General features: G+C 46.7%; 1 protein-coding gene across 1 annotated transcript in view; it reads right to left on the bottom strand.

Annotated features, from left to right (window-relative positions):
• Positions 1-24,075, bottom strand: part of LOC140738030 (vesicle-associated membrane protein 8) — a 222,167-nt gene that overhangs the window by 186,217 nt on the left and 11,875 nt on the right. Inside the window, exon 2 of the mRNA XM_073065006.1 lies at positions 2,859-3,017. Coding sequence (XP_072921107.1) covers positions 2,859-3,017 — 159 coding nt within the window. The remainder of the gene's footprint in view (positions 1-2,858; positions 3,018-24,075) is intronic.

Here is a 24,075-nt window from a genome sequence, read left to right as displayed (position 1 = left end):
GGCAGCATCCTGGTGAACCTCTCTTGCACTCTCTCCAAAGCCTGATTCTTGAAATCTTGTATACTCTCAAGTCAGCCTTCAGTCATCTCTGATGCTGAGAAAATAAGCCCGGCCTGTCTAACTTCTCCCCATAACTACAATCATCCAATCCAGGTAACTTCCTGGTGAGTCGACTCTGTATTTTCTCCCAGTACAACTACACCGTTTCTCGATGTCTACAATTCCATTGAATTAAATCACTTAAGTGGGTTGAGGGCTGGATCACACATAAAACATACCCCTGATGGTCACCTGCCGATGACCAGAATTGAATGCATTATCCCACATGTCCTAATCAGCGTTTTATAAAGCTACAAAGTAATTTCATGACTCGTGATCTCGCCAATAAAAGCAAGCAAGTCATACACCTTCTTTAGCCAAAATTTCACTTACCAGTTCACCAGCTCTTTCAAAAATGCTAAACAATCAGGATGCCCTTCATCTATTGTGTAAGAGAAGCCAGAGTGGAGGCCCAGTTTTGTCCCTAGCATGACTACATCACAAACCTGGCCAAGAACTGTAAGCCACTGACAAATTCAAGTGTAGTCAGTGATGTCCTGGATTTCGGAGAAGCCTGGAGGCCGGTTCTGCCTCAGTTGAACTTACTATTATGAGATTGTCGAATAATCTCCAGTTAAATACTTGCTGATTTAGCTGTCATGTGTGACAACTAAGTCAGGGCCTTTCCTCTCTCACTGCAATTCCCTAATTTCTAGTTTAAAAAAAAGTGTCTATCTTCAATCTGCAGTTAATTAAATACTAAAGCCCATACCCCATGTGATACCTGACACAGAACATAATCTAGCTCTGCACTTTCGACACTTTCAAGGTTGTTGAAAGTGAAAAACTCGATTAAAGGGTAAAAGAGAGTTGAGAGTAGTAATGGGGGGAGGCAAGGAAATGGCAGAGGAATTGAATCAGTACTTTGCATCAGTCTTCACTGTGGAAGTCACCAGCAGTATGCCGGGAGTCTGAGACTGTCAGGGGGCAGAAGTGAGTGTTGTTGCTTTTACTGGGGAGAAGGTGTTTGGGAAGCTGAAAGGTCTGAAGGTAGATAAGTCACATGGACCAGATAGACTACATTCTAGGGTTGTGAAAGAGATAGCTGAAGAGATTATGGAGGCATTAGTAACAATCTTTCAAGAGTCAATAAGATTCTGGCATGGTTCCAGAGGACTGGAAAACTGCGAATGCCACTCCACTCTTCAAGAAAGGAGGGAAGCAGGAGAAAGGATCTTAATGCTTGGGAAATGTTAGAGTTGATTGTTAAGAATGAGATGTTGGGTTACTTGGAGGCAATCATAAAATAGGCCAAAGCATGGTTTCCTTATGGGAAAATCTTGCCTGACAATCTGTTAGAATTCTTTGTGGAAATAACAAGCAGGATAGACAAAGGAGAAATTGTAGATGTTGTGTAATTGGATTTTCAGAAGGTGCTGCGCATGAAGCTGCTTAACAAGATAAGAGCCTGTGGTATTACAGTAAAGTTACTAGCGTGGGTAGAGGATTGGCGGATCGACTGGCAGAAGGCAAAGAGTGAGTGTAAAGGGAACTTTTCTGTTGGCTGCCGGTGACTGGTGGTGTTCTGCAGGGGGCAGTGTTGAGACCACCTCTTTCTGTGTTGTATCTCAATGATTTGGATGACAGCTTTGATGGCTTGGTGGCCAAGTTGCAGAAGACGAGGATGGGTGAGGGAGAGCTGATAGTATTGAGGAAGCAGGAAGGCTGCAGAAGGATTTAGACAGATTAGGAGAATGCGGAGAGAAGTGGCAGATAGGATAGAGTGTGGGGAAGTGTATGGTCATGCACTGTGGTAAAAAGAATAATTTAGACCTCATGCAAGACTCTCTAAAGGTTAACTTGCAGGCTGGGTCAGTGGTGAGGAAGGCAAATGCAATGTTAGTTTTCATTTTGAGAGGACTAGAATATAAAAGCAAGGATTTAATGTTGAGGCTTTACAAGGCACTGGCGAGGCCTCACTTGGAGTGTTGTGAGCAGTTTGGGGCCCCTTATCTAAGAAAGGATGTGCTGACGTTGAAGAGGGTTCAAAGGAGGTTCACAAAAATGATTTTGAGAAGGAAAGGCTTATCACATGAGGAGCGTTGGATGACTCTGGGCCTGTACTCACTGGAATTTAGAAAGAAGATCTAATTGAAACTTATCGAATGTTAAACGGCCTAGATAGAGTGAAGGTGGAGAGGATGTTTCCCATGGTAGGAGAGTCTAGGACCAGAAAGCACAACCTCAGAATAGATACATGTCCATTTAGAAAGGAGATGAGGAGGAATTTCTTTATCCAGAAGCTGGTGAATCTGTGGAATTTGTTGCCACAGGTGGCTGTGGAGGCCAGGTCACTGGGTGTATTTAAGGCAGAGGTCGATAGGGTCTAGATTAGTCATGAATGGATAGGAGGAGAAGCAGGAGAGTGGGGTTAAGAAATGGATTGGGCATGATGAAATGGCAGAGCAGACTCGATGGGCTGGATGGCATAATTTTGCTCCTATGTCTTATGGTCTTATTAAGCAATATTGGCAGCACTTGAAACTCATTCCATTCTTTTATTATAAAGGGTTTGTTGCAACTTGTCACCACAGTTGTTCCTCCTGCTCAAATGCATGGGGATTTAACTTCTGACAAACATGATCAGGCAGGTCCACCTTTTGTAGCCAGCAAAGGGAAGGAAGTCACTCAATTAGACAGCTAGTTATGCTACTGGTAGCATCCTTGGATACTCACTGTGGCTTGGAGATCAGCAAAGGGAAGGAAGTCACTCAATTAGACAGCTAGTTATGCTACTGGTAGCATCCTTGGATACTCACTGTGGCTTGGAGATCATCTGTTTTAATAATGAGGTCATCCAGCCTCTCTCCTCTGTCCAGAACCTTTTCAATATTTTGTGTCATGATCCCCTTCACATCATTCACCTGAGACTGCAGGTTAGATAAATTGACAGGGCTTGAGTCCACATTGCAGCTGGCCTGAAATGAAAAGACAACCTTTTAAAAAAATCCTGTACATTTCTCTTAAAAAGCCCTGAAGGCAGTTCTTAGGTAAAGCTACAACGCCATCATGTTGATTGACAAGTTGATATGTTTTAAAGAGAGTTGCATGTAAAGTCCTGAAATGTTGATGAACAGGTTCAAGGATAATGACACTTCACATTATAACAGTAAGACCCATGGGCAAGGGCAATACGATGAGATCTGAGCAAATCTTCTATAGTCTTGGATTTTAGGAATTTTCTGGAGGTTTTGGGAAGTGCATGGAATGGAAGGACTGGTTCTTCAATGATCATACAAGTAGAGAAGGGGAGGGTGTGGGGAGATTGGGTATTCATCGTGAAAATGAACTAGATGGAATCAGAAGGCCTGCAGACTGCCAAAGTTGATGGAAGGCATTAGACACACCCATAGAAAATAGTGATGAGGTTGGAAGGAATAAGTTTCCAGGCTGGAATGATCATTCTATAAGAGCAGACTTGCTTGTGGATCCTGGGGAGAAGTTTATGGTTGTGGGACCATGAAGCTGGAGGAACTTCAGAGGAAACGAGGCAAACATCTGGTGTTCAGTAGGGAAGTCATAGTCTATAGGCTGTGTCATAGGGCTGTAAGTCAGCCTCCATGAGGAAGAGGTCAGTTTACTTAATAAAAACAGGACCACCCTTTGATGCTAATATTCAGGTTGGTCCTTTGTCATTAGAGTACTGCCACTTCAGAGGTGGGTAGCGAGAGTGGAAAAATTGAGATGGTTAGTGTTGTATTGCAGGCTGGGAGAAGGGTTCCAGCTGGGGCAGGGTCTTAAAGGTGGGACATATGGCCCTCAAACTGGGTTGGAGATTTCTAGCTAGGGAAGTGAAAGTAAAGGCAGTAGAAGAACTTGAGATCTTGCTTATTTACACTGTTTCAACAAAGGCCATAATAAGATCAAGGAACAAACTCTCATCATCCAGGGAGAGTACAGGGAGAGTACAACTCCCGGAGATCAGATAACCAGCCATTGCAGCTGATATCTGATCTGGCCAGTTCTGATAAAATGTCATCAGGCAATAATGTAACTCTGTTTCTCTCTCTGACTAACCTGCTGCACATTTCCCAGATTTATATTTCAAAAGTCAGAGAAGGAGGTCCAGTTTCCTGTTTATTTCAATTAACCGCAGCCTAATTTCTCCTATCAGGTCCCGACATCAATAGTAATTTACACTGGCCAATGAACGTACTGGTCAGCACACCTTTGGGATGAGGGAGGAAACTCAAACAATCAACCCCCATGGAGCGCAAACCCCATGGAGGTGCCACCCAATGTTAGGTTTGAACCTCAGTTTCTGCACGTGTGAGAGAATGGCACCAACGATTGCTGCAATCTGCTGCTAACTTTATTTCAGATTCCCAGAGGACAGGGTTTGCCATAATTCATATCTCAACATTACAGCATCTGCTAATTGTCTATTTCTGTTTTTGATCTTCCTCCCTCTTCTTTCCTTCATTCACTTTTCTTGGTCTCTAAACACTCTCCCCTCTTCCCTCCATCCTAAACGCACATTCTCATCTTCCCTCCACCATAAACACACACTCCCCTCTTCCCTCCACCCTAAACACACACTCCTCTCTTCCCTCCACCCTAAACGCACATTCTCATCTTCCCTCCACCCTAAACACACACTCCCCTCTTCCCTCCACCCTAAACACACACTCCCCTCTTCCCTCCACCATAAACAGACACTCCCGTCATCCCTCCACTTAAACACACACTCCCCTCTTCCCTCCACCCTAAACACACACTCCCCTCTTCCCTCCACTTAAACACACACTCCCCTCATCCCTCCACCCTAAACACACGCTCCCTCTTCCCTCAACCCTAAACACACTCCCCTCTTCCCTCTACTCTAAACAGACACTTCCCTTCACCATAAACACACACTACCCTCTTCCCTTCACCATAAACACACACTCCCCTCTTCCCTCCACCCTAAACACACACTCCCCTCTTCCCTTCACCATAAACACAACCTCCCCCTCTTCCATCCACCCTAAACACACACTCCCCCTCTTCCATCCACCCTAAACACACACTCCCCCTCTTCCATCCACCCTAAACACACACTCCCCTCTTCCCTTCACCATAAACACACACTCCACCCTTCCCTTCACCATAAACACACACTCCCCTCTTCCCTCCACCCTAAACACACACTCCCCCTCTTCCATCCACCCTAAACACACACTCCCCTCTTCCCTCCACCCTAAACACACACTTCCCCTTCCCTCCACCTTAAACACACTCCCCTCTTCCCTTCACCATAAACACACTCCCCTCTTCTCTTCACCATAAACACACACTCCCCTTCCCTCCAACTTAAACACACACTCCCCTCTTCCCTCCACCCTAAACACACACTCCCCCTTCCACCCTAAACACACTCCCCTCTTCCCTTCACCATAAACACACACTCCACTCTTCCATCCACCCTAAACACACTCTCCCCTCTTCCCTCCACCCTAAACACACACTCCCCCTCTTCCATCCACCCTAAACACACACTCCCCTCTTCCCTCCACCCTAAACACACACTTCCCCTTCCCTCCACCTTAAACACACTCCCCTCTTCCCTTCACCATAAACACACTCCCCTCTTCCCTCCACCATAAACACACACTCCACTCTTCCATCCACCCTAAACACACTCTCCCCTCTTCCCTCCACCCTAAACAGACACTCCCCTCCACCCTCCACTTAAGCACACACTCCCCTCTTCCCTCCACCCTAAACACACACTCCCCTCTTCCCTCCACTTAAACACACACTCCCCTCTTCCCTCCACCCTAAACAGACACACCCCTCATCCCTCCACCATAAACACACACTCCCCTCTTCCCTTCACCATAAATACACACTCCCTCTTCCCTCCACCCTAAACACACACTCCCCTCTTCCCTCCACCTAAACACACACTCCCCTCTTCCCTTCACCATAAACACACACACCCCCTCTTCCCTCCACCCTAAACACACACTCACCCTTCCCTCCACCTAAACACACACTCCCCTCTTCCCTCCACCTAAACACACACTTCCCTCTTCCCTTCACCTTAAACACACACTCCCCTCTTCCCTTCACCCTAAACACACACCCTCTCCACCCTAAACACACACTCCCCTCTTCCCTCCACCTAAACACACACTCCCCTCTTCCCTCTACCCTAAACAGACACTCCGCTCTTCCCTCCACCTAAACACACACTCCCCTCTTCCCTTCACCATAAGCACACACTCCCCCTTCCCTCCACCCTAAACACACACTCCCCTCTCCCCTCCAGCTAAACACACACTCCCCTCTTCCCTCCACCATAAACACACACTCCCCTCTCCCCTCCAGCTAAACACACACTCCCCTCTTCCCTCCACCATAAACACACACTCCCCTCTCCCCTCCAACTAAACACACACTCCCCTCTCCCCTCCAGCTAAACACACACTCCCCTCTTCCCTCCACCATAAACACACACTCCCCTCTCCCCTCCAGCTAAACACACACTCCCCTCTCCCCTCCAGCTAAACACACACTCCCCTCTTCCCTTCACCATAAACACACTCCCCTCTTCCCTTCACCATAAACACACACTCCCCTCTTCCCTCCACCATAATCACACACTCCCCTCTTCCCTTCACCATAAACACACACTCCCCTCTTCCCTCCACCATAATCACACACTCCCCTCTTCCCTTCACCATAAACACACACTCCCCTCTTCCCTTCACCATAAACACACACTCCCCTCTTCCCTTCACTATAAACACACACTCCCCCTTCCCTCCACCATAAACACACACCCCTCTTCCCTCCACCTAAACAAACACTCCCCTCTTCCCTCCACACTAAACACACTCCCCTCATCCCTCCACCCTAAACAGACAAGCCCCTCATCCCTCCACCCTAAACACACTCCCCTCTTCCCTCCACCTAAACACACACTCCCCCTTCCCTCCACCATAAACACACATGCCCCTCATCCCTCCACCCTAAACACACACTCCCCTCTTCCCTCCACTTAAACACACACTCCCCTCTTCCCTCCACCCTAAACACACACTCCCCTCTTCGCTCCACCTAAACACCCACTCCCCTCTTCCCTCCACCCTAAACACACACTCCCTCTTCCCTCAACCCTAAACACACTCCCCTCTTCCCTCTACTTAAACACACACTCCCCTCTTCCCTCCACCCTAAACACACACTCCCCTCTTCGCTCCACCTAAACACCCACTCCCCTCTTCCCTCCACCCTAAACACCCACTCCCCTCTTCCCTCCACCCTAAACACACACTCCCTCTTCCCTCAACCCTAAACACACTCCCCTCTTCCCTCTACCCTAAACACACACTCCCCCTCTTCCATCCACCCTAAACACACACTCCCCTCTTCCCTTCACCATAAACACACACTCCACCCTTCCCTTCACCATAAACACACACTCCCCCTCTTCCATCCACCCTAAACACACACTCCCCTCTTCCCTTCACCATAAACACACACTCCACCCTTCCCTTCACCATAAACACACACTCCCCTCTTCCCTCCACCCTAAACACACACTCCCCCTCTTCCATCCACCCTAAACACACACTCCCCTCTTCCCTCCACCCTAAACACACACTTCCCCTTCCCTCCACCTTAAACACACTCCCCTCTTCCCTTCACCATAAACACACTCCCCTCTTCTCTTCACCATAAACACACACTCCCCTTCCCTCCAACTTAAACACACACTCCCCTCTTCCCTCCACCCTAAACACACACTCCCCCTTCCACCCTAAACACACTCCCCTCTTCCCTTCACCATAAACACACACTCCACTCTTCCATCCACCCTAAACACACTCTCCCCTCTTCCCTCCACCCTAAACACACACTCCCCCTCTTCCATCCACCCTAAACACACACTCCCCTCTTCCCTCCACCCTAAACACACACTTCCCCTTCCCTCCACCTTAAACACACTCCCCTCTTCCCTTCACCATAAACACACTCCCCTCTTCCCTCCACCATAAACACACACTCCACTCTTCCATCCACCCTAAACACACTCTCCCCTCTTCCCTCCACCCTAAACAGACACTCCCCTCCACCCTCCACTTAAGCACACACTCCCCTCTTCCCTCCACCCTAAACACACACTCCCCTCTTCCCTCCACTTAAACACACACTCCCCTCTTCCCTCCACCCTAAACAGACACACCCCTCATCCCTCCACCATAAACACACACTCCCCTCTTCCCTTCACCATAAATACACACTCCCTCTTCCCTCCACCCTAAACACACACTCCCCTCTTCCCTCCACCTAAACACACACTCCCCTCTTCCCTTCACCATAAACACACACACCCCCTCTTCCCTCCACCCTAAACACACACTCACCCTTCCCTCCACCTAAACACACACTCCCCTCTTCCCTCCACCTAAACACACACTTCCCTCTTCCCTTCACCTTAAACACACACTCCCCTCTTCCCTTCACCCTAAACACACACCCTCTCCACCCTAAACACACACTCCCCTCTTCCCTCCACCTAAACACACACTCCCCTCTTCCCTCTACCCTAAACAGACACTCCGCTCTTCCCTCCACCTAAACACACACTCCCCTCTTCCCTTCACCATAAGCACACACTCCCCCTTCCCTCCACCCTAAACACACACTCCCCTCTCCCCTCCAGCTAAACACACACTCCCCTCTTCCCTCCACCATAAACACACACTCCCCTCTCCCCTCCAGCTAAACACACACTCCCCTCTTCCCTCCACCATAAACACACACTCCCCTCTCCCCTCCAACTAAACACACACTCCCCTCTCCCCTCCAGCTAAACACACACTCCCCTCTTCCCTCCACCATAAACACACACTCCCCTCTCCCCTCCAGCTAAACACACACTCCCCTCTCCCCTCCAGCTAAACACACACTCCCCTCTTCCCTTCACCATAAACACACTCCCCTCTTCCCTTCACCATAAACACACACTCCCCTCTTCCCTCCACCATAATCACACACTCCCCTCTTCCCTTCACCATAAACACACACTCCCCTCTTCCCTCCACCATAATCACACACTCCCCTCTTCCCTTCACCATAAACACACACTCCCCTCTTCCCTTCACCATAAACACACACTCCCCTCTTCCCTTCACTATAAACACACACTCCCCCTTCCCTCCACCATAAACACACACCCCTCTTCCCTCCACCTAAACAAACACTCCCCTCTTCCCTCCACACTAAACACACTCCCCTCATCCCTCCACCCTAAACAGACAAGCCCCTCATCCCTCCACCCTAAACACACTCCCCTCTTCCCTCCACCTAAACACACACTCCCCCTTCCCTCCACCATAAACACACATGCCCCTCATCCCTCCACCCTAAACACACACTCCCCTCTTCCCTCCACTTAAACACACACTCCCCTCTTCCCTCCACCCTAAACACACACTCCCCTCTTCGCTCCACCTAAACACCCACTCCCCTCTTCCCTCCACCCTAAACACACACTCCCTCTTCCCTCAACCCTAAACACACTCCCCTCTTCCCTCTACTTAAACACACACTCCCCTCTTCCCTCCACCCTAAACACACACTCCCCTCTTCGCTCCACCTAAACACCCACTCCCCTCTTCCCTCCACCCTAAACACCCACTCCCCTCTTCCCTCCACCCTAAACACACACTCCCTCTTCCCTCAACCCTAAACACACTCCCCTCTTCCCTCTACCCTAAACACACACTCCCCTCTTCCCTTCATCATAAACACACACTCCCCTCTTCCCTCCACCCTAAATACACTCTCCCCTCTTCTCTCCACTTAAACACACTCTCCCCTCTTCCCTCCACCCTAAACAGAAACTCCCCTCTTCCCTCCACCCTAAACACACACTCCCCTCTTCCCTCCACCCTAAACAGAAACTCCCCTCTTCCCTTCACCATAAACACACACTCCCCTCTTCCCTCCACCTAAATACACACTCCCCCTCTTCCCTTCATCCTAAACACACACTCCCCCTCTTCCATCCACCATAAACACACACGCCCCTCTTCCCTCCACCCTAAACACACGCTCCCCTCTTCCCTTCACCATAAACACACACTCCCCTCTTCTCTCCACTTAAACACACACTCCCCTCTTCCCTCCACCCTAAACACTCACTCCCCTCTTCCCTCCACCATAAACACACACTCCCCTCTTCCCTTCACCATAAACACACACCCTCTCCACCCTAAACACACACTCCCCTCTTCCCTCCACCTAAACACACACTCCCCCTCTTCCCTTCATCCTAAACACACACTCCCCCTCTTCCATCCACCATAAACACACATGCCCCTCTTCCCTCCACCCTAAACACACGCTCCCCTCTTCCCTCCACCCTAAACACACACTCCCCTCTTCCCTTCACCATAAACACACACTCCCCCTTCCCTCCACCCTAAACACACACTCCCCTCTTCCCTTCACCATAAACACACACTCCTCTCTTCCCTCCACCGTAAACAGACACTCCCCTTCCTTTCTGTCTTCCTCTGTTATCTTTGGCAGAACTGCTGTATAAATTCTGAATTTTCTGTTTTATTTCATGGAAGGGCAGATACTGTATAAGAAGCTTGTGATACTTTGATGATGCAACATTTATTTCTCAAAGGTGTAGGTGAATCATGGGTCACCTGGAAATCTGATTGGGTCGTAGGTAACAACAGCTCTTTCACATTTTTGCTGGTTCTATTACTTTACAGTGAAATGGATATGTTGGTATTGAGAGTGAGTTCTCCAATCTGCTATGTTCTGTTATGCCAATGTTGAATAAAGTTTCTACACTGATCCTCCTGAGCTGAATCATTTTCCCCTTTCTCTCTCTCTTTCGATGGAGAGTGAGAGCCTAATGTCCTCAGGGGGGAGGGGGGAGGTAATTGATGAATGTGTTGCTGCTTGTGCGAGAGGTGGGGTCTCGTTGCTTTGATGTTTCTATCATTCGTTCTATGGAGTTTCTTGTTTCGTGGATGTCTGTGAAGAGTATGAATTTCAGATTGTATACTGTATGCATTCTCTCACATCAAACGAAACTTTTCTAATTTACTTGCCCAATGCACTCTACATCCTTTTAGAAACATAGCAACTCAGAAGGACTACTCTATATTAATCTTTTAGTAACAATTTTAAAGCAGCACGTGGCAAGGTAGCTGGATGAACTACATTTCATTTTTAAAATTCAGAACAACTTTACTCATTCACTTGCCAGCAAACCAGGGATGTCCATTGTTACCTAGGTGCTGAAGAAAACCAAGGCTAACGTAACCAGCACCCATACAGTTGGCTACAGTCCCTCTGATACTTTGATAGGGCAGGGCCCTGATTTGCTCTGCTAGTCGGTAAGACAGCAAAGTAGTGTGGGTGAAAATAACCATCTGATTTTCAGGGGGATAACTGACCCCCATTATGTTAGTCGAACATTGAAAGATGGATGAGGCCTTTGCTTCTCTACATTAGCTTACGGAGCAGCTACCATTCAGATCTCGGTTGCGATGCTCTGCACCGTCAGCTCTGCTCACATTCATTGCCTGGCCACGTTCATAAGGCAAAGGAGGCTTTCCGCATATGTGGGTGGACTTACTCCTTGAAAAATGCAGTTTCAGAAATTTTGGAGAAAAGAAATGGGCAGATGAGAGTATCTCGGAATCAGAATCAGGTTTATTATCACCGGCATGTGACATGGAATTTGTTAACTTAGCAGCAGCAGTTCAATGCAATATATAATACATGAGAAGAAAAAATAAAATGATGATGATAATAAATAAATAAATCAATTACAGTATACATATATTGAATCGATTAAAAATCGTGCAAAAACAGAAATAATATATATTAAAAATGTGAGGTAGTGTTCATGGGTTCCATGTCCAGTCAGAAATCTGACAGCAGAGGGGAAGAAGCTGTTCCTGAATCACTGAGTGTGGCCTTCAGGCTTCTGTACCGCCTACCTGATGGTAACAGTGAGAAAAGAGCATGTCCTTTTCTGGCACCATTCATCAGTAATTGCACCTAGGTGAAAGCTTAACAGCTTTAATGGAAAGTAAGGTTATCGCGACAAGTCATTGTTTACATTGCTCTGTATAATAGGGAATCTGACGTGTGCAAAAGATGGCGCTGCCATCATGTGAGATATTCCTCACTGCATATGTCCCCTGCAAGCTGACATTGGCAAATGAACCACCGTGGACACCTAAACCCAACAGAAAGTCCGGTCAAGTGCCATTCAAACATGGTGGCATATCGCCCTCAGCAGGTAAGGCAGCATCTGTGCAGAAAGAAACAGAGTCAATGTCTCAAGTGCAAAAGCATTCATCAGAACTGGAAAAGGGAGAAAAAAAGTCAGTTACCAAGTCAGTTGGGAGAAGGACGGATAGATAGGATAAAGGGAATATCTCTGATAGGACAAGGCTGGAGTTGTATTGGTGAAATGTAGAGGTTATCAGGTAAATGGGATACTGAGGGAAGCTGGGCAAAGGATCAGTGCTGGCAGGGCTGATGGAGAGGGAGAAGCTGAACAGATATTACAGACATGTGATCAACTGGCTCTGATACCGACAGGGAAAATGAGAATATTTAAAGTTAGAAAATTTGCTATTGAGCCCAAGAAAGCTCCAATATGCAAAACAGAGGAGGAGGAGCAGTGCAATTGAAAGTTAAAGTGACAGGCAACAGGAAACTCAGAGTCACTTTGGTGTGAAAGTCCTGTGCAAGGTGATGAAAAAAGGTGTCTGTTGTAGAGGAGACCACACCGTAAATGTGGAATGCATTACACTAGAAGTGAATGGATTCACGGCCTTGGTGCAGGGGGAGAGTTGCCTCAGGTGCCAGATCCTCAGAGGAAAGGCTACATGTGCCTTGTGCTCTCCAGTATTCAGGTGGAGGCTCCGATCGCGTGGTTTCCAGAGGAACACGTGAAATGTAACTCTAGCTGTGGAAGCTGACGTCTGAAAGCCTGCATTGAACGTCCCCGTCCCCCCCCCACCGGGTCTGCCACTGTGTGGGCTTTTCCTGGAGCCCGTCCTTTCCAATATGAAAGAGGGTGACCAGAAACGTTTCAGTATCTGAGCTCCATCGGGCTCTCTCCAGGCGGGTGTGCAAGCGTTATGTTAGTAACACCCTGTGGGTTGTAGCAGGCTGCTGAAATGGAGAGGGAACGCCAGCCCCAGAGGGAGCTAAAATAATATTCCACACTTCACAGTGTGTCCCATCTGGCCTTCCTTCTGCTGTCGTTGGCAGTTCGTGAGTACACCGCCCAGCTTCTCAAAACCGACCAGACAAACAGTGGGTGAACTCCGTCCCATTCTGTGGGTCTGTGCAGTGCACACCCTCGCCGCTGCGAGGAGAGAGTTTCATGCAGCCTCGGAGGATGGTCCGGGGAGGTGGACCCTCAGGCTGTAGCTGCCCCCCCACCCCTGAGAGGCAGAGCACTAAGTGGGTGGCCGCAATCCATTGCCTGTCACTTCCCTCTGGGAGCCACGCTTCTGAACTGTCTGAACGACCTGGCGTTTTTGCGGTGACCTGCAGGATTCAGTGAATTTGACGTCCAATGCAGACTGTTGCTATCGGAGCCCGAGAGCAACAACAAACTGATATTTGGCTGATTTAAGCGCTGAGCTAGATTAAAAAGATTAAGATGTTGAGGCCAAGGATGGAGGACCACTGGTGTTCAGCTCATTTCTACATGTAAGCCAGGCCCATCCCGCTTGACTCATCTTCTCTTTTCCCTGCTACTGTTGGGCGAGTGGTCTAGGAATCTTTGGTCCCAGCCATCAGTGTTGGGAGAAGTTGTGGCCTGCTGGACTGGCTTTGCTCGCCTCAGCACCGAATTATGGACTCCGCAGCTGTGGCCTGGAGCACTGGGCTCCTGGACCGGCTTCACCCACCTCAGCACTGAACTTCCCGGTGACTGTGGGCTCATTTTTGGGGACTCTTGTGGTTCACGTTCTGTGCGATATTTGTTTACATATTTTACTGAATTGCTCATTTTTCATACGTGGGACGTTTGTCGGTCTTGGTTGTGTGAGGTTTTGTGGATTGCATTGAGTTTCTTTGTTTTGTGGCTGTCTGCAAGAAGATGAATGTCAAGCTATACATTGATAGTAAATATCCTTTGAACTTTGAACACTGAACAGCAGATTCCTGCTCTGTACCTCCACTGCAAGTCATGTAAATGGTTGGTGACATGAAACAAAACTCCCCTTTCAACACTTGGATCACGAGCCATAAAGCCAGCCAAGTGTCAACACGCTGAGATCGACTGTCAGGCATGTGAGACTGCAGACGAGGGAATCTGGAGCAAGAAAGAGACTGCAGTGGGAAGCCAGAGGGGCAGGTGGCATCTGTAGAGGGAATCACTCAGTCAACTTTTCAGGTCAATGCTCGTCATCTGGGCTGTAAGATAAAGGGGAAGGGTAGGGCAAGAACAGGAAAGGGTTGAGAGAACAAAGGTGAGGAGGGGCGAGAGAGGGGGGTAGCGATGAAGACTGGGAGGTGATAGGAGGAAAGAACAAAGTGTTGTACACTATAGAATCTGGTAAGAAAGGAAGTGGGGTAAGATTGATTAGTGGTTCCCAAGGTGTTTTTTGCAGCATTCAGACGTTGTGCACCGCTGCCTGTTCTGGATCAGTGAATCAATTACAGTATACATATATTGAATAGATTAAAAATCATGCAAAAAAACAGAAATAATATATATTAAAAAAGTGAGGTAGTGTTCAAGGGTTCAATGTCCATTTAGGAATCGGATGGCAGAGGGGAAGAAGCTGTTCCTGAATCACTTAGTGTGAGCCTTCAGGCTTCTGTACCTCCTACCTGATGGTAACAGTGAGAAAAGGACATGCCCTGGGTGCTGGAGGTCCTTAATAATGGACACTGCCTTTCTGAGACACCACACATTGAAGATGTCCTGGGTACTTTGTAGGCTAGTACCCAAGATGGAGCTGACTAAATTTACAACCCTCTACAGCTTCTTTTGGTCCTGTGCAGTAGCCCCTCCATACCAGTGATGCAGCCTGTCAGAATGCTCTCCACGGTACAACTATAGAAGTATGGACTAATAAAGTATAATCACTGTCTTGCCTTCTTTATAACTGCATCAATATGTTGGGATCAGGTTAGGTCCTCAGAGATCTTGACACCCAGGAACTTGAAACTACTCTCTCTCTCCTCTTCTGATCCCTCTATGAAGATTGGTATGTGTTCCTTTGTCTTACCCTTCCTGAAGTCCACAATCAACTCTTTCGTTTTACTGAAGTTGAGTGCAAGGTTGTTGCTCCGACACCACTCCACTAGTTGGTATATCTCACTCCTGTACACCCTCTCATCTCCATCTGAAATCTTACTAACAGTGGTTGTATCATCTGCAAATTTATAGATGCTGTTTGAGCTATGCCTTGCCGCACAGTCATGGGTATATAGAGAATAGAGCAGTGGGCTAAGCACACATCCCTGAGGTGCACCAGTGTTGATTGTCAGCGAGGAGGAGATATTATCACCAATCTACACAGATTGTGGTCTTCCGGTTAGGAAGTCAAGGATCCAGTTGCAGAGGGACGTACAGAGGCTCAGGTTCTGTAACCTCTCAATTAGGTTTGTGGGAATGATGGTATACCTCTGATGCTATAGTCGACGAACAGCATCCTGACATGGGTGTTTGTATTGTCCAGGTGGTCTAAAGCTGAGTGAAGAGCCATTGAAATTGCGTCTGCCGTTGACCTATTGTGGTGATAGGCAAATTGCAATGGTCCAGGTCCTTGCTGAGGCAGGAGTTCAGTCTAGTCTTGACCAACCTCTCAAAGCATTTCATCACTGCTGATGTGAGTGCTACCGGGTGATAGTCATTAAAGCAGCTCACATTATTCTTCTTAGGCACTGGTATAATTGTTGCCTTTTTGAAGCAGGTGGGAACTTCGGCCTGTAGCAGTGAGAGGTTGAACATGTCCTTGAATACTCCCACCAGTTGGCTGGTTCTCCCTTTCAAAGCAGTAAGGCATAGAAAGTATTGAGTTCATCTGGCAGTGAAGCATTGCTGCCATTCATGATATTGGGTTTCGCTTTGTAGGAAGTAATGTCTTGCAGACCCTGCCAGAGTTGTCGTATATCTGATGTTGCCTCTAACTTAATGCAAAATTGTCTCTTCGCCCTTGAAATAGCCCTCCGCAAATCATACCTGATTTTCTCATATAGGCCTGGGTTGCCAGACTTGAATGCCACAGATCTAGCCTTCAGCAGACAACCTACCTCCTGGTTCATCCACGGCTTTTGGTTGGGAATGTACAGTAAGTGCTTGCAGTGGAGAGAGTACAGAGGAGATTCACAAGAATGATACAAGGAATGGAAGTGTTAACGTTTGAGGAGTATTTGATAGTTCTGGGCCTATACTCGCAGGAGTTTAGAAGAATGAGGGGGGATCTCATTGAGAGTGGATGTGGAGAGGATTGAGGAACGTTTAGAACAGAGATGAGGAAAATCTTCTTTAGCCAGAGGGCGCTGTGTCTATGGAATTCTTTGCCACAGCTGGCTGTGCAGGCCAGGTCATTGGGTATATTTAAGATGGAGGTTGATACATTCTTGGTTAATCAGGGCATCAAATGTTACAGGGAGAAGGCAGGAGAACAGAGTTGAGAGGGAAAATAAATCAGCTGTGATGGAATGGCAGAGCAGAATCGATGGGCCAAATGGCTGAATTCTGCTCCTACTCCTTATATATGGAGACTAGATCTTTATACAATATTCCAGGTACAGCCTCACCAGGGCCCTCTGCAATCGCAGTGGCATTGTTGTAGACAAATCATCTTGCAGTACAGTCCAGTGTACGGTCTTCCTTTCCAATTGCTTGCTGCTCATGTATATTAACTTGTAGTGATTTCTGTACAAGTACACTCAGGTACCTCTAAACACCAATTTCCTTCAGTTTCTTACACTGTTTTTCCATATTTTCTACAAAAGTGGGAAGTTTACCCCATTTTTCTCTTTTATATCCCATTAGCCAAATTCTCATCCAATCATATCCTCTGGAAACTTCTCTGTATCCTCCTCACAACTCACTTTGTATAATAAAGTAACTTCATGGTTCTCTCAATCCGTATTGTTGATACAGTTACAGCCCGTTGTGCCGCTGGTGTTTAGGGCAGCAATGAAGGTCCTCCATCTCTGGTGGTGATCAGGACTTACTTCATTGTGTCAGTAGCTTCCTCTCGGTTTTCACCACTGTCAGTCATGCAAGTCCCTGGAGGAGACTTAGGAATACCATTGCAATCAGATGTAGAAGGATTCTTCATTGCTATTTCCATAATAATTTTGTTTTACCAGTCAGGGTTGTTAGTTCTGCGCTGAACCTGGAGGGCCAGTGGCCCACTCCTAGTCTGGCCTCTACCCTTTGACTTATTTGGCATGGGTGACCTGACCAAGAGCCAAAGCACAAGGCCCTGACTCCAGCCAACATAGCTCTCTAGGTCATTGAGGCAAGCAAGCCTCCAAACCCTACAAGATTGTGGTCTCTTGGAGGATCTTTGACATAAGACCATAAACATAGGAGCAGAATTAGGCCATTCAGCCCATCAAGTCTGTTCCACCATTCCATCATGGCTGATCCAGATCCCACTCAACCCCATACACCTGCCTTCTCACCATATCCTTTGATTCCCTGACTGATTAGGAAACGATCAACTTCCGCCTTAAATATATGCACGGACTTGGCCTCCACCGCAGTCAGTGGCAGAGCATTCCACAGATTCACGACACTCTGGATAAAAAAATTTCCTTCTTACTTCTGTTCTAAAAGATTGCCCCTCAGTTTTGAGACTGTGCCCTCTAGTTCTGAATACCTCCACCATGGGAAACATCCTCTCCACATCCACCTTATCCAGTCCTTTCAACCTTCGGTAGGTTTTAATGGGATCCCCACGCATTCTTCTAAACTCTGGTGAGTAAAGGCTCAAAGCTGAAAAATAGTGTACGAACGTGGAGCCAGCAGCGCCACCTTCTAGCCATAACCGCCCTACTGGAAGTTGAACTGCTTATCCTGTCTCTACACTTTGCTTATTAAGCAATCCTCAAGCCACACCAGTACCTGGTGTCACATGTATTCAGGTACAGTGATAAATTTGTCTTGCATCCCGTTCATGTTGATCAATTGGACACAACCATGCATTGAGTTAGTACAAAGAAAACAATAAGAGAATGCAGAATAAAGTGTTAAATTATCCTCATCCCAAGGCACCAGTGAACCCTGTTTCCATCCAAAGGGTCAGTGTGGACATGGTGGAGGATTACAAGTACCTGGGGATACAAATTGACAATAAACTGGACTGGTCAAAGAACACTGAGGCTGTCTACAAGAAGGGTCAGAGCCGTCTCTATTTCCTGAGGAGACTGAGGTCCTTTAACATCTGCCGGACGATGTTCTATGAGTCTGTGGTGGCCAGTGCTATCATGTTTGCTGTTGTGTGCTGGGGCAGCAGGCTGAGGGTAGCAGACATCAACAGAATCAACAAACTCATTCGTAAGGCCAGTGATGTTGTGGGGGTGGAACTGGACTCTCTGACGGTGGTGTCTGAAAAGAGGATGCTGTCCAAGTTGCATGCCATCTTGGACAATGTCTCCCATCCACTCCATAATGTACTGGTTAGGCACAGGAGTACATTCAGCCAGAGACTCATTCCACCGAGATGTAACACTGAGCGTCATAGGAAGTCATTCCTACCCGTGGCCATCAAACTTTACAACTCCTCCCTCGGAGTGTCAGACACCATGAGCCAATAGGCTGGTCTTGGACTTATTTCCACTTGGCATAATTTACTTATTATCATTTAATTATTTTTGGTTTTATTTTGCTACATTTCTACTCTATTCTTGGTTGGTGCAACTGTAACGAAACCCAGTTTCCCTCGGGATCAATAAAGTCTGTTTATCTGTCTGTCTGTCTGTGCTCTGATTTTGTTTCACTTCTCACGAAGAATCTTATCAAAGATCAAAAGTATGTAGGTTGGCGCCAGTGAAGTGTTACCAAAGATGATGTTCTCAAGGCGGTTCACAAAGCAATTCCTTTCACTTGTTTTACATCTTCTTTTCATTTCAGATGTGATTCATCTGCTGTCAGACCCTGCTATCTGCATTCTGCTGGTGTGATTCACCTGCTGTCAGACCCTGCTATCTGCATTCTGCTGGTGTGATTCACCTGCTGTCAGACCCTGCTATCTGCATTCTGCTGGTGTGATTCACCTGCTGTCAGACCCTGCTATCTGCATTCTGCTGGTGTGATTCACCTGCTGTCAGACCCTGCTATCTGCATTCTGCTGGTGTGATTCACCTGCTGTCAGACCCTGCTATCTGCATTCTGCTGGTGTGATTCACCTGCTGTCAGACCCTGCTATCTGCATTCTGCTGGTGTGATTCACCTGCTGTCAGACCCTGCTATCTGCATTCTGCTGGTGTGATTCACCTGCTGTCAGACCCTGCTATCTGCATTCTGCTGGTGTGATTCACCTGCTGTCAGACCCTGCTATCTGCATTCTGCTGGTGTGATTCACCTGCTGTCAGACCCTGCTATCTGCATTCTGCTGGTGTGATTCACCTGCTGTCAGACCCTGCTATCTGCATTCTGCTGGTGTGATTTCAGGCTGACCGGACGATCTGGCACTTTGCTGTCTCCGAGAGCATTCCACGAGGCTGCGACCAAAGTGTGCGGCATGACACCATCTCTCGCTGATTAAAGCGTTGAGGAAGGTTGAAATCATCGAGGCAGGTGTGAAGGGTGAGCAAGTGTTCAGCGCTGTCCATCAGCCTCTCGCTCGCTGCTGCCGAATCTCAGGGTTGTATACCGCATACATACTTTGAATCTTCGAATGTGTCCCTGCAGCTCCTGGAGATTTACTGACTTTCAGTTTCATTAGTTGTTTAATCTGATCTTTTACAAATTGCTTTCATCCTCTCAGTCATTCTCAATTTGTTGCTCTTCCTTATTACAAGAAGATTTTATTTTGTACCTTCTGTTATGAAGACTGTCACAAAATATTTTCTAAAGCAAGTGAGCTTCCCCACAATGCAGAGAGCTGAACCCGACTCCTGCATTCTAAGCTCACACAAATTCTGAGGCATTAGTTTCACTTGCTGTTTAACTATTAGTTGCTTTGAGTAAAACAATCAGATAAATGTCTAAAAGTCATTGAATCAAAGTTCATAATTAGTGTGTTTTTGAGTAAAGATGGTGGGAGAGAGTACGAGAAACGATTGTCTTAGTTTTCATGTTTATTTAACTTTCGTTATCTAGCCAACCTTGGAAAGTGCAGCAAGACAAGTGGGAGAGGGACAGAATGGAACTAAAGAAGAAGGAAAATTAGAGTGACTTCTCAGAGGAAGGGCCTTGGGACATTCGTGTGTCTGCCAGTGAAAAGAACAGTTTAAACCTTGTCGTTTACTTACAGGGTTGTTGACATTACAGTATGGATGTTACTAACCCGCCAACTACATGAAACATGTACACTATTGAGTTTTAAATAATTAAAAGGTGCCTGCCCCTCTACTTCCTACTATCCCTTCCCCCACCCTGCCTCACAAATAAGTTTAAAACTCCATGAGCATAGGATTCTAGAAATTGACCATATGCCTGTCTGACCACACAGATACTGAGTCATGACAGTCTCAGGTCAAATAGAGCAGGGATTTCTTAAAAATAAAGGAAGAGTTGATCTCCGAAATAGAAGGTGACCTGGCCACATTCTGCATTTCTCAGGCTGCAGGCATGTGAGGTAGTGAGAGCTGTCTGACAGGAGGTGGCGCCGTACCTGCACATGCCTCGTCCTTGGGTAGGCAAAGCCAACAAAACCTGTGGTGAGAGGAGAGCCAAGTGTTTGCTTACTTCCATTCTTACCAACGGGACAAGTTGCACGTCTTTTATTTGAAATGTTTGATTTCTGATGCAATGAAAATTAAAACAACAGAGAATTGTGTAACAAAGACTGTTTCCTCCACTGTAGGGTGCCCAACCACAGCCCTCTCACCTCCAACAATGGTTCCTTTACCAGGAGGTAAGGTACTAGCTGGGTAGTTTCTGAATGGATCCCAAACTTCTCCTTACCCAAAGGTCCAAAATTTCCTCTCTGGGTGCCACTTGCTTTGTATGGCTGTTGTTCTAACTCTTCTCATGTCCCATCATTGCTGATCCCATACAATTACTGCACTGAGTTTGACCTGTCATAAACTTTGCATTCTCTCGCGAAAGGACTTTGACTGATGGCAGCAGCAATTGGTGGTAACATGTCAATGATTTCTAAAGGCCCTGCTAAAAGCCTGATTCATTAACTGTAATAACACATACCTAATTTTACAATCTAACTTTGTAAACATTGAACAGTACAGCACACTACAGGCCTTTCAGTCCATGTTGTATCAGCCTATCTAAACATACTGCAAGATCAGTCTAACCCTTCCTTCCCACATACCCCTCCATTTCCCTTTCACTCACGTGCCTATCTAAGAGTATATTATACATCCCTAGTGTATCCCCACTCTTAGTAGCACATTCCACACATTTACCACTCTTTGTTTAAAAACCCTTCCTCCGACATCCTCTATACTTTCCTCCAAACACCTGATAGATTCATAAAAAAGTACAGCACAGAAAGAGGCCATTCAGCCTATCTAGTTCATGCCAAACCACTTAAACTACCTAGTCCCATTGACCTCCGCCTGCCTGGACCATAGTCCATCCATGTACCTATCCATATTTCTCTTAAATCGAGCTCGCATGCACCACTTGCGCTGGCAGCTCATTCTACGTTCTCACGACCCTCTGAGTAAAGACGTTTCTTCTCATTTTCCCCTTAAACATTTCACCTTTCACCCTTAACCCATGACCTCTGGTTGTAGTCCCACCAAACCTCAGTGGATAAAGCCTGCTGGCATTTCCCTATCTATATCTCTCATAATTTTGTATATCTCTATCAAATCTCCCTTCAGTCTTCTACGGTTCAAGGCATAAAAGTCCTAACCTTTTCAATCTTTCCTTATAACTCAGGTCCTCCAGACCTGGCAATATCCTTGTAAATTTTCTCTGTACCCTTTCAACCTTATTAACATCTTTCCTGTAGGTAGATGACTAAAACTGCACACAATACTCCAAATTAGGCCTCACCAATGTCTTATACAACTTCAACATAACATTCCATCTCCTGTAATCGCTGAAGGCCAATGTGCCAAAAGCTTTCTTTACGACCCTATCTACCTGTGTAGTGTGTGTAGGCCTCCATTAGTCTCATACGTTCATGGATTTGTGCCTTGGAAAGTTTCCAGGGCGCAAGCCTAGGCAAGGTTGTATGGAAGACCAGCAGTTGCCCATGCTGCAAGTCTCCCCTCTCCACGCCACTGGTGTTGTCCAAGGGAAGGGCATTAGGACCCATATAGCTTGGCACTGGTGTCGTCGTAGAGCAATGTGTGATTAAGTGCGCTGCTCCAGGATACACATGCAGCCTTAGCCAAGGCTCGAACTAGCGACCTTCAGATCACTAGATGAATGCCTTAACCACTTGGCCACGCGCCAACACCATCTACCTGTGACACCACTTTCAATGAATTATGGATCTGTATTCCCAGATCCCTTTGTTCTACTGCACTCCTCAGTGCCCCACCGTTCACTGTGTAAGGCCTACTCAGTTGGTCCAACCAAAGTGCAACACCTCACACTTGTCTGCATTAAATTCTATCTGTCATATTTCAACCCGTTTTTCCAGTTGGTCCAGATTCTGCTGCAAGCTCTGATAGCCTTTCTTGCCGTCCTCTACAGTCCCACTCTCTTGGTGTCATCCACACATTTGCTAATGCAATTAACCACATTATTGTCCAGATTGTTGATATAGATGACATACAACAACAGACCTTGAAAGGATCCACAGTGTGGCAGGGATCCACAGCCTGATCCCTGTGGAACTCCACTAGTCACAGGTCTTCAGTCCCAGAGGCAACCATCTACTACCACTCTCACAAAGCCAATGTCTAATGCAATTTACCACCTCATCTTGAATACCAAGCAACTGAACCTTCCTGACCAACCTCCCATGCAGGATCTTGTCAAATGCCTTGCTAAATACCACATAGGCAACATTCACCGCCCTGTCTTCAATAACTTTCCTGGTAACTTCCTTGAAAAACTTTTTGTTAGACACAACCTACCATGCACAAAGCCATGCTGACTATTCCTAATCTGTCCATGTCTATCCAGATAATCATATATCCAGTCCCTCAGAAAACCTTCCAATAACTTTCCCACTACTGATGCTCACTGGCCTATAAACTCTTGGTTTATTTTTACAACCCTTCTTAAACAGCAGAGCAACATTACATCCTCCAGTCCTCTGGTACCTTACCTGTCGCTAAGGATGTTTTAAATATCTCTGCTAGGGCCCTGGCAATTTCTGCACTTGCAGGGTCCGGGGAAACACCTTGTCAGGCCCTGGTGATTTATCCACCCTGATTTGCCTCAAGACAGCAAACACTCCCTCCTCTGTAATCTGTATAGGGTCCATGACCTCTCTGTTGCTTTGCCTCACTTCCATAGACTCTGTGTTTGTCTCCTGAGTAAATACAGATGCAAAAAAATCCATTTAAGATCTCCCCCATCTCTTTTGATTTTCAGAATGATCTGGAAGACCATTAGGATCTTCTGGAGTATTAATTTTGTCCCTTGCTCCTTTATTTATCTCTTTATGATCAATCGTCAAATTGCCATCTCGTTTACGAATCTTAATGATTTGTCATTTAACCGAAGCAGTTTTCAATTGATTAGCCAATAATTTGCCAGATTTATCTCCATGTACATAAAACTGCATTCTGGATTTCAAGCCTTTCTTATAATTCTTTATATCAATCAGAATTTGTTGAGGATTCTTCCATAATAGATGAATTTTTAAGAATATTGAATATCCCAAAATTAAAAGCAGAAGATTGTGTATTTCTAGACGCACCTAT

This window comes from Hemitrygon akajei, chromosome 13 (genome assembly GCF_048418815.1).
Source record: "Hemitrygon akajei chromosome 13, sHemAka1.3, whole genome shotgun sequence".
NCBI classification, from domain to species: domain Eukaryota; kingdom Metazoa; phylum Chordata; class Chondrichthyes; order Myliobatiformes; family Dasyatidae; genus Hemitrygon; species Hemitrygon akajei.
Note: the sequence above shows the minus strand (reverse complement) of the source record. Positions and strands in the feature narration are given on the sequence as shown.